The 12,373-nt window shown below is 38.7% G+C and overlaps 2 protein-coding genes across 2 annotated transcripts in view; one reads left to right on the forward strand and one right to left on the reverse strand.

Moving 5' to 3' along the window:
- The window catches only part of LOC134795286 (fatty acid synthase-like), a 504,205-nt gene that overhangs the window by 358,674 nt on the left and 133,158 nt on the right, over positions 1 to 12,373 (reverse strand). The gene's annotated exons all lie outside the window — the stretch shown is intronic.
- The window catches only part of LOC134795854 (uncharacterized), a 40,264-nt gene continuing 32,116 nt past the window's right edge, over positions 4,226 to 12,373 (forward strand). Inside the window, exon 1 of the mRNA XM_063767787.1 lies at positions 4,226 to 4,876. Within this exon, the coding sequence (XP_063623857.1) occupies positions 4,506 to 4,876 (371 nt within the window). The 5' untranslated portion in view covers positions 4,226 to 4,505. The remainder of the gene's footprint in view (positions 4,877 to 12,373) is intronic.

The raw sequence follows: 12,373 nt of genomic DNA on the forward strand, positions 1-12,373 counted from the left end.
GACTGGTTTAAAATAATACCGACGAGAGATAGCGAGCCGTATACAGAGGCCAGAAAAGCGGGTAGAGCTGAACTGGCCGTAGTGCGAACGCCCAGTCCACCAAGCCTTATGGGGAGAACCGCTTGGGTCCATGAACAAGTGTCGAGATGAATGTTGAGAGTTTTGGAAAGAGTTGCCTGAAGGGAGGAATCGATAGAAGACAGGATGGACGGAAATTTCCAAATTGGGCAACTGCGAAGTAAATACATGAATTTGGGTGTAAATAAGCAAAATCGGATGATGAAAAGAGCCATATGGGGATTTATTTTAAATAGAAGGTCTGATGTATTATTGAATAAATTTAATTTACAGTTAATAACGGGAGCAATAGATTCGTCAAAAATTGGTGAGCCTAAAAGGGTGAGGGATGTTTTGGAATGAACGGAAATATTAGGTAAAACTGCGTTAAAATTTGTTAAAATATCTATTTTTGTGTTCAATGGAACGTGATCTGGAATATAAATTTCACATTTGGTGAAATTTAATGTAAGCCCAATTTTTGAAAATTTATCTATGATAGATTGTAAATCTTGTAAGACGGTTAGTGCGTCTCCACCAAGGGAGCCGTCATCTAAGTACCATAAATTGAATTTAGAATTTAGACTAGAGATGATGGGGTGAATGACCAAACTGAAAATTGCGGGCCCAAGCGGGTCTCCCTGTTGGCAGCCCATACTTGACAAAATAATGTCATTTCCAAACAGTAATTTAGATGGTGCTCCGTAGCATTGCCAAAGGTATTTGTAAAGTTCTGGTAGCTCTTTTTTGACTTCTGCTAACAGAGCACCGCGGTCGACCGAATTAAATGCATTTTTGACATCTATTTTAACAAACACTTCGTAATCCGGACGATTGAGGAATGTACGCGCAGCGTGCACTGCTGCCTCACAACCACCCTTTACGCCGAATCCTAGTTGTCGAGGTTTAAAGATCCTTGTTAGCCTTTGGTTGAATTGTCTGCAGCATAGTTTGGAGGCTAAGCGTCTCAGGGTGCACCCAACCGCAATCGGGCGGGTACCGCCGTCCTTCTTCGCCAACGCCACCAGGTTCGCGCCGTATAACAGAGGCACAATATCTGTGTTTACGCTTCCTGAAAGCATCAGGTTGATTAAAGTTGTTATTTCTCTGAGAAGGGCCGATCTCGCATCACCTAGCGTCATCGCAGTCAGGTCTTTTAGATGCTGAGGAGACAAGCCATCCATCCCGCCGGCGGACCCGTTGGGGAACGAAGCTATGGCCTGACTCACTGCATCTTCAGTGACAATGACAGAGGGATCATCGACGGAGGGAGGATCTGGCAGTTTTGAAGAAATGGGAGGCTCTGGGTGTTTTTCTTTTAGGGCGGCGTAGGTGGCAGCCGAGTGCGCAGCCAAGTCGTCGCTAGAAAATAAAAGCCGGGCAGCACCACTCACATTCCCTTCCGAGAGTTTATTTTCTATAGATTTTATTTTCGTATGAAGCGAATTATGAGTTGAGCGAGTATTATGAGAATTTTTAGGGATGTCTGGTAGATCGGATAAAGAAGACGTGTTGGTTTTAATTTGGGAGGTGAGTGATACCTTTTTGGATTTTTCAACGTGTAAAACTGTGAATGGAAACGTGAGTAGACGCTCCCATGCTTTAACAGAATTTTCCGCGACGACTTTGGCCACACACTCGGTGAGGCAGCATGCGACGGTGAAACGCGCACCACGGGGTATTCTTTTCACAATTGGAATGTTGGCCTTCAACAGCCCTAGCCTGTCCGCAAGGTACTTAAATACACAATACAGTCCGTAGCGGCCCCCTTTTTTAAATACCCGTCGTTAAATTTAAATAATCACGATTATTTAGCAGTGGCGCTAGTGTGCTCGTTGATGGGCTCTTAAAAACCTGACCCCAACAAAAAAGAAAAAAATACAAAAAGAAATTCCCTCTCCGGGATTCGAACCCAGGACCAGTAGCTTCCTGAACTGGATTACTGCCAATACCCGCTAGGCTAAACGGGTTGTCAATTCTAATTACAATGGTATCCTACCAGAGCGCTAGTAGTATAAACGAACTTTTGAAAGGGACATTATTTTGTATGGAGTTATCGTTCTTCTCCTAGTGAGTATTATATTCTTTGCTCCTGACCAAAGAATATAATACTCACTAGGAGAAGAACGATAACTCCATACAAAAAAATGTCCCTTTCAAAAGTTCGTTTATACTACTAGCGCTCTGGTAGGATACCATTGTAATTAGAATTGACAACCCGTTTAGCCTAGCGGGTATTGGCAGTAATCCTGTTCAGGAAGCTAATGGTCCTGGGTTCGAATCCCGGAGAGGGAATTTCTTTTTGTATTTTTTCTTTTTTGTTGGGGTCAGGTTTTTAAGAGCCCATCAACGTGCACACTAGCGCCACTGCTAAATAATCGTGTTTATTTAAATTTAGCGACAGGTATTTCAAAAAGGGGGCCGCTACTGACTGTATTGTGTATTAAAGTACCTTTTGAATACACCAAACTAGTTTTTATGTTGCTGGATTCGTCGATCTATGAGCTTAAAACAAAAACGGCCGTTTTAACTTTGGACGCGTAGATTGGCGAATCCAGTAACATAAAAACTAGTTTGATGTATTCAAAAGGTACTTAAATACACAATACAGTCCGTAGCGGCCCCCTTTTTTAAATACCTGTCATTAAATTTAAATAATCACGATTATTTAGCAGCGGCGCTAGTGTGCACGTTGATGGGCTCTTAAATTAGCATATCACAAATAAATAAAAATATACGTTAAAAGGTAATGATTAGGTACTATATTTAGAAATTCGTCAAATATAAAAGGTAACAAAAAAGTATATTAAGATATTAGGATTACTGTATATAATTATGTTAGGAGCAATACATATGAATACATACATTGATATGGCAAATGGTTGCAAGTTGTTATTACATCTATCCGGTTATCGGACATTTTCTGCTTCACAGCTCCGCGCAGCGTTCTTGGTCACCGGTATCCCGGTAGTCTGGATATGCGGCAGATACGTCCCCTTTGAGCTTTTTCCAAGAAATCATATGACGGCCCAGGATTATATTGTTATCTCACGCTCAAGCCATCTGCTGATTCACTCTCTAAAACAAAACAGTCACAAATTAAACAATATAATCTAACTGCCTAATTACTAGCGTCGCTAATTACTACCGGGTCTAAATTTACCAGCTTAAACAATGTGAGGTTTTACATCTATGATGAATTTTGATTAAAATTTCGGACGCGATATAGCGTCCGCGGGACTTACGGGGATAGTAAGATTAAATTATTATATTTGAATTTGGCAATTAGTACGCTCATTTTTATTTAAAGATTAATATATGTATTTCTTACCTTGAAATTATCGCTGTTTCTGGTTTACTACAACGGTTTAATTTTAACTAAGTCTGTGCGAAGACGCATTTAGATATGTTGCTCGTACATATGAATAGTTTTTATTTTTAAAATTGATAGGTAAATAAATATATTTCAAGTGAATAAATCGTTTTATAAGAAAACTGATATTTTTGCGTTAAATGACTTTAATGACAGCATTGACATTACAGACTTTTGTCTTGCCTATGTTCTTACCGGCCAGACCCAAATCAAGGCCTATCAAAGAGGCCTATTGACAAAGATTTTTTTTAATTTTATCATGGAGGGTAGAGGCACGTCTACCCTTCATAGATTTTATGAACATAGACAAAGACAAACTGAAATAGATAATAATTTACATATGACTTCAACTACTTCATAAAATACAAATCAAAATATATTTGATAAAATAATTGGATTTGTTCCTAGAAATCGTATAGACAAAGCCAGTTCTAGAAATGTTGCTGTAGTAAAATATTTTTATGGTAATTACTGGCAATCTTCCTCTAGGAACGGAGCACACATGTATAATTATGAAGGGTTACGTCATTCCAAGGAAGTCAATAGGCCTTGCTCCTGACATAAAAACTATCCTATGTCCTTCCCCGGGACTTAAACTATCTCTATGCCAAATTTAAACTAAATCCGTTCAGCGGTTTAAGCGTGAAGAGGTAACAGACAGACAGACAGACACACTTTACAATATTAGTACTATATGGATTGTATGCGGTATCGGTGTGGTTTGCAGATCGCTTTAGCCAACCTAACAATATTAGCTACCAGCTACCATAGACAATATTAATATTGCAAGTGATTGCAAGCGAAAACACTGACCTTTTCGTTTTCGACAGAGTATATTTTTGATTTGACGTTCTTATCTAGCGACTTGCATTTTACGGTGATTCCTTTTGCATAGCGGATAGTGCGTAAATAAAAACATAATTGCAATATGAAAGTTTGGTTTCTATAGAAATAATGAAATCCAATCGATTCAGGAATAATGATTGGCCAAGTTACTGTTAAGCTTCGTGTCCATCAAGTTTAGTCTAACTGATTCTAAAATTAGATGGAGTCTCGGCGAATTTAGGATTAAACAATGCCGAAGGTGCCGTACAAGTCGTCGGAGCAACCTCGGGACGACGAGGATTACGAGATCGTGTCGTTCGAGGACTTTTGCGACAAGTCCCCGGGATCGAAAACCGATTTATTGACATTGAACGACAACATCAACTATCGCATTTGTTACGAGGGCGAAAAGCCCGTGAAATTTGTGGATGATGATGGTGGGACGTCCAGCAGAGACTTGGAGCAGCTGGAAACCTCCCTGAACGGGTCTAAGGTCAGCTTCAAGGAGCGGTTGTCAAATTTTGCGCCTTTCGGGAAAGCGTCGAAGACCACGAGAGGGTCTCCGTTCAGTGGAGTTATACCGAAGGCTCGGGCTGAAAGCGACTCTCCTAGGGAGCATAGGTAAGAAAACTTTTTTTACTTTTTTTTAATTATACCAACTCTTTAACTGACTTGCAATTTGTCTATCAAACGCACGTTTTAATTAGGGCAAGCTAGCAGTACTGGTTTGAACAGGGAATTTCCTTACATCCAAAATTAGTCCCTGTTCAATTTGCCATCACATTATCAGTCCATATATGTAATGCCAATACCATGTGTGTAGTCAATGTCATAAATAAATACATCTTGCTAAGTTAACTAAATAATGTAAATCATACAGCGCTTTTCCAGCCATGGTGTAAAAAATCTACTAATTCTATACTTATCTTTGGGCAGTAAAGATTGAGATACAATTTTTTTTCTATATGCTTACTTGCAAATTAAAGTGTAAGGAAGGTGAATGTTTGAAGGTTATTTTTTAAGTAATAAGAGGTGTTAGATATCTAATCCAAAAATATTAATATAAACCAGATTCATACAAGTTATGAACATATTCAATAAGACAGTTTTATCTTATCACACATAAAATTTCTTCTCCTATTCATAAAATTTGGTAACTTTTAAAAACAAACAGAAATTCCCTTTTAATAAAAGGAGTTTATAAAGTCTTTTACGACTTGATGAGCTTACGAGATTTCATGATTCAAACCCTATAGGTATTACATTTGCAGTATAGTTATTTCCCATGAGTATACATAATAAACAATAATACAGATTTCATATCACTTGTTCAGTACTTTAAAACTATCTTTGGTTAATACAGACATTGACCCTTGCAGTGTATGTTTGTTAATAGTGCTCGACCAAAGTTTCGGTATGTTTTGGCTGACAGTTCGGTTTCAGCCAAAAATTGCCATACCTCACGGCACCTGTGTTTCATAATTAGATTAGGTGTGCTCCAAATGCACTTGGTCAGCTTGTACACCACTTGCACAAATTATAGGCATTACATTGTTCAAGTTCATATGTGTAACAAAAGGCCACTTAATTTTTTTTCAACATTTTTAACATGTTTATACAAGTTTTGCTTATACATTAATTAGTATTTAGTATGAGTTAATACTTCTGCCACTAAATGCTAGTAGCAAATGGATGAACTCACAATAAACACTAATCAATGTGGTAATAGGCCCAATCTGGAGGCTAGCCACATTTACCCGTATTGACTTTACAACAGAATTATGTTTTCTGCTTTTAATCACTAAATAATTTCCTTATTGCCTTACAATACTTCAATTGAACCAATTTGTGCTATGGTTTATATAATATGTGGAATTAAAAATAGGTAATTTATACATCTAGAAATCTGTGTGTATAATTATACCATTAATTGTTCTATTCTCAGGCTCTATTATCTCTTACACATACATACATTCATAAATTTTATAGTGTGCTAAAGTGTGCTTTAAGAAATTGGTACCATGCACACACTTGTGTATTCGGAGCTACATTTGAGATATTTTAATACACGTTATTTTAAGTTAGCGTTTTAACAAATAAATAAACTAAGTACATAGAAATAGTACCTATAAAGTAATTTAGCAAATGACAAATAACTGTATGGGGATTTAATTACTTTTAAAGCTTGTCATGTATATAGGAAATGCATGAACACCAATCAAAATGTTCTAAAATAAGTTAGAATATTAGCAATACAATTATTTCAAATTCATCGTGAATTAATTTAAGTCTGCAGTTATTAAAACAATAAGATTTTGATTATTGAACAGTTATCCTTAATTTATTCAAGTTTTCATTTTACAAGGCTGTCCCCCTTATTGTGTTTTATGAGATATCATTTCAACTCAATATTATTTATGTTTTTTTTTAATAAAGAATATTCTTTTTATTATATAGAACACACTGAGGGTGCACACCCACGAGAAACAAGCTCATATGTTTAAACTTCAACACAAATGTTATATTTACGGAAATTTTAGTTTATTAGCATGTATTTCGGAAATATACCGGCACTCTCTCTCAACAGCGACAACGTCTCGACCTCCACCGACAGCGACGAAACCACGGACCCGCTTTACGAACTAAGAAATATACAAAGTATTATCAATGTCACCCGGGAAAACATAGACACTTTGAATGCGAAATTTGCTGATGTGCAAAATCCACCCGCTCTATATGTGGCCGAGTACCAAGAGCTGACGTCCAAGCTGCACAATCTGGAGATGAGGGAGCGCGAGTTGAGGGAGATGTTGCATGCAGAGTCACCGGAACCTGACGAGAATTCCATCGACAATGATGACTCGAAAAAGTTTGACACCCTCACGCGGCAGCCCAAGGTATTCTTACGAGCTCACTTACCCAACCAGCAGCGCACCAGCGTCCCGGTCAAGGCCGGAGTCAGTCTCAGGGAGGCGCTATCCAAAGCCTTGAAGCTCCGGAACCTGACATGCGAGGTATGTGAAGTCGTCAGAACCAATGACAACGTTCTACTCCCATGGGACATAGACATATCCACGATAGAGGCGGAAGAAGTGACCGTCAGAGTACTCGACAAGTTCCCGATCATGTCCCACATCTCACACCAATTCGCGAGGAAGACTTTCTTCACGCTCGCCTTCTGCGAGTGCTGCCGGAGGCTCCTCTTCAACGGCTTTTATTGCTCGCAGTGCAACTTCAAGTTTCACCAGCGATGCGCGAACAAGGTACCGAGCATTTGCCACCAGGTCCGTATGTCTGACACGTACTACGCGGCGTTACTGGCCCAGAACCCAGAAACGCAGGCGGGCATTCTTCACTACGAGCCTTACTTCGGATACCATTACAATAGGAACGAGCCGAATCAGAAGCAGCATCCGAGATCGCTCAACCAACACGACCGATCGAACTCAGCGCCGAACGTCTGCATCAACATGGTGCAGCGGCAGGGCATAGAGCAGCGGAGGTACCAACAGGGCGCTACCAGCTCTCCCCAGCAGAATAACAAGTACTTGAGCTCAGAGAGCAGGGATCGGGATGACCGGGACAGGGATAGTATGCGGAGTAGGAGTTCGCAGGCGTCGCCAACCGGCACGCCGCGGCCTCGGCGAGCCCGCGCGCGCTCCGCCGACGAGTCCGTCAAGAACGCCCTAGCCCCTAGAGAAAGCTATGACGACTGGGTCATCCCCGCCGACGAGATACTCATCGGCGCTAGAATAGGCTCTGGCAGTTTCGGGACTGTCTACAAAGCCCACTGGCACGGCCCGGTCGCCGTGAAAACCCTCAACGTCAAAACCCCGACCCCAGCCCAACTGCAAGCTTTCAAAAACGAAGTCGCCGTGTTACGTAAGACGCGACACTGCAATATTTTGCTATTCATGGGCTGCGTTTCGAAGCCGTCTCTCGCTATAGTCACTCAATGGTGCGAGGGCTCGTCGCTGTACCAGCATCTACACGTGTTGGAGACGCATTTGCCTATGTTATATCTGATTTATGTGGCGCGGCAGGCGGCGCAGGGTATGGACTATTTGCACGCTAAAAACATTATACATAGAGATTTAAAGTCGAATAATATTTTCTTACGAGATGACTGGTCGGTAAAAATCGGTGATTTCGGTCTAGCTACAGCTAAAGTGCGGTGGTCTAACACGCAGTCGCCAGGCGGGGTGCTGTGGCAACAACCGACAGGTTCCATACTATGGATGGCGCCCGAAGTGATCCGCATGGCGGACCCAGCGCCTTATACTTTCCGCTCTGACGTTTACGCGTTCGGTATAGTGTTGTACGAACTAATGGCTGGAGTGCTACCGTATAATAATTTGAATAATAAAGATCAGATACTGTGGATGGTAGGTCGAGGGCTGCTTAAACCTGATCCTAGATTACTTCGGCCTGACGCTCCTCAAGCTCTTAAGCGTTTATTCAACGATTGTATCAAATTCGACCGCGATCAACGGCCGCTCTTCCTACAAATCCTAGTATCCCTTGAAGCGATGCTAAGAGCTTTGCCTAAGATAACTAGAAGTGCCTCCGAGCCCAACATTAATAGACAGTTGCATAATGACGATTATTTGAGTTACAGCTCCGTGTCGCCAAAAACGCCTGTTAATTTCCAGTTCGGTAACGATTCGAATTTCCCGGCGTTCTATGGAATACCTGTGCCTAGGCATTAAATTAAACGATTAACAATAAACTACAGTATACATGTTACTATCAGGTGGGCCGAAATAGAACACGATTGTATCTAAAAAGTAACAAGATGATTTTTTTAACCAGCTCACCAAATATCAAGATGTACATAAAGCATTATGACGCGCCACTCTCAAGAAAAATGCGTTTTTGAATTATTATCGCGCTGTGAGCATGAAATGAAAGTGTTGTCAGTTTCAGACATGTGTCTAAATATATAATTTTTTGCTTGCAAGAGACAATACAGATTTTAATTCAGTTTAACTAACTCGTTTTAAGTCCTGTTTTAGTTATAATAATGTATAAAAATCATGAATGTTTAAATCAATATTAAATTTAAAACTAACTTGACTACATGTAAAAATTGCAACGAATATTTTGGTATTTACTATTTTAATTGAGAGTAGCGTATTAATGCTTACTATGTACAGATGTAATTTGTAACTTCACGCCTTTCGACACATGGTATCAATCGGGACTTAACAAATCTTAAAAGTATTAGATAAGAGGCTTAGGACTTACGGTAATATCAAATTGATGGCGAGTTTTGATAAGAATTGTATAAGGGAAGCTCAAGACCAATGAGAAAGGAGTTTAGACTATTGAAAGGACTATAGGAGAGGGTTTGTAAAAAAAAAAAACAATGACACCTGTTTCTCATAGATTTTGACTTTTTGAGTTCCTCTCACTCAGCACTAGGATTGAAAAAAGTAAGAAAAAACTATAAAGGCTCCGTCACACAGGCGCGTTTTGCGCGCCGCTTTTACATATAAAACGCTCACGCCCCGCCCGGAAAACGCGCCTATGTGACGGAACCTTAAGTATGGTGTACTAAAAAACCTTGCTAATGTCGAGTTGCATGTACAGTCACCAGCAATAATATGTTACACAACGAAGGCCGCAAAAATATCTGACACGATCTTATTCGCAGTACAATAAGAGCGCGTCACATATTTTTGCGGCCTTCATTGTGTAACATATTATTGCTGGTGACTGTACCTACCTAGTTTACAGAAACGGTTTTAAATTAATTGACGTAGTAAAATATAGACAGGAATAATCAAACTTCTTAGGTAAGTAATAATAATAAAATTAGTCTGTGAAGCTTACGTCATACTCGTATTCATATAACAAATTTGAAATATGAAACATCCATCCAAGGGGCATTCCATGGAATTTTCTTATCGTTATTTGCCCCGTACAAACGCGAATTTTCTGAAGATTTGCAGGTATAAGAGTTTCCTTTTCTATGACAAATGGTCAAAAATATGCACAGAAAAATAATCACCTGCTTTAAATGCCGAAAAAAAAAGTCGCAACACAGGAAATGAAATGCGTTTGTACAGGACCGCCCGTAGAATGCTCTCCAAACACTTCACTCATACAAACAAGAGGGGCTTTAGCAAAGTTTTTTACTTACAGCGATTCTAAGTGGGATAAACCCAAAGAAGCAGGTTTTCCAAGATTTTGTTTTGATAAACACTCAAGTATAGAACATGTAAGTGATTATGATTATGTAAAGTATGCCAGGGTATGGTTGTTAAGGTATTCTGAACGTCTACTGTAGTATGTACATTTTGATATGTAAATAGTATCCAGTAATAGGGTAATAATATGGCTGTCCAAATAGAAACTATTTATTTTGCAATTTTTTTTTCTATTTATAATGCTTAAACAATTCCTTTTTTTTAACAAAGTTAAAAAAAGGCAATGCCTCGATTTGTTGATGATTGATTCTTTTTTGTTTAAGATAATTATTTTGACAGTCATGTTGAAAATTGTGGCTTTCCATTAGAGAAGGGCCCTTGTGCACATGAAGCATAAAGACCCGTCTCCTTAGAGCATTTAGTAACAGGAGACGCCTTGGCTGTCATTATCTGTACAAAACAGTTTGCATTGGTATATGATTTGTATGTAACGTAAAATAGCCATGTCAGATAAACGGTTTTCGGCAGAGGGGTAAGCTCTTAAAGGCGACACCGGTTATTAAATGCTCTAAGCCCGTCTCTGATGCAAGGCAATAGTTTTAAAATTAAAATGTAATAAGTAAAACAGTTTCGTGCAATCCCTATACAGTTTTTGTTATCATTGTGGCATTTCTTTGCGATAAAAACATTGTATTGTAAAGCTATTTACAAAAATCAGTCTTACTTTTACATTAGTACCTAAATCATTACTATTTTGTTCAATTGAACAACAAGATGTCGCTGTATATAAGTATACCTTTATATACAAACCGCAGTTAAAAAAAAAGTTATTTGTTCATAAGTATCGTTTAAGTCCACTGGATACAATAAAAAAAAAACGCTCCGTAAACAAATTTTGTTTATATTTTTTTATATATTATTTGTAAATAAACAGACAAGAAATAGTACATTGTGCAACATGGGGCGTAAGTTGAATATTGCAAACGAGAGTAAGTTAAATCGCGACGGCTTGCCGAAGCGATTTATAGACTCGAGTTTGCAATATTATTACGCCCCGAGTTACACACGAATGTTTTTCATCACACTTGCGATACAAAAATTAAGTATAAAGACAAAAAACTGTTGATTATGGCACTAGAAACTTCATAACTCCCTAGGGAGAACGCTTTTTCTATAACTCCCGCTAAACCTGCGTGCAATTTCTAGTAAGATTCAATCTATTGTATTGTAGGTATGCAATTTCAAACAATTTTATAAACAAACATTTTTATTATGCATTTATTCTTAAATTTGTTTTTGTAAAGGGGCCCACTGATTAACAGTCCGCCGGACGGTATAATTAGGCCTGTCAGTTGTTCGGAACTGTCAAAATTTTGTTCTAACTGACAGGCCGATACCGTCCGGCGGACTGTTAATCAGTGGGCCCCTTTAAAGTTCCGTATTGTATGTATACGTTAAAAAAAAGTTATTGTTATTCATACTAAGTCTGTAAATGGTTAAAATTTATTTATTTAATAGGAAGTAAATATATTCTACACCAAGCTTGTATATACCCCCGACCGACCGCCGACTTCTGGCCGAAAGGTGTCGTGTTTCGGAGGTTCCGGGGCAAACTGCCGAATCCGACACAAGAACAGCCGATTCAACGGAGCCACGCCGTTTTGTTGCATAAATAGTGTTTAGTTTTTAAGTTTATAATATATATATATGTATGTTAGTCTGTAAGGTATTTGTAATATGGGCCTTGTTGCCTGATTTAAAATTTTAAATAAATAAATAAATAAATAAATATTAGGAACAACATTAAAATTTAGACAAAATGAAAATAATGTTAATGTTCACATCTTTATGAAATAGTTTTTCTTATGTATATTATGTATGCCTGTATGTGAACTTGTTGAAAAATGTAAAAGATTATATCGCAATAGTATCTCTACAGGTTTAGTCATTATTGTGTAATATATTG

This window comes from Cydia splendana, chromosome 12 (genome assembly GCF_910591565.1).
Source record: "Cydia splendana chromosome 12, ilCydSple1.2, whole genome shotgun sequence".
Taxonomy (NCBI): Eukaryota; Metazoa; Arthropoda; class Insecta; order Lepidoptera; family Tortricidae; genus Cydia; species Cydia splendana.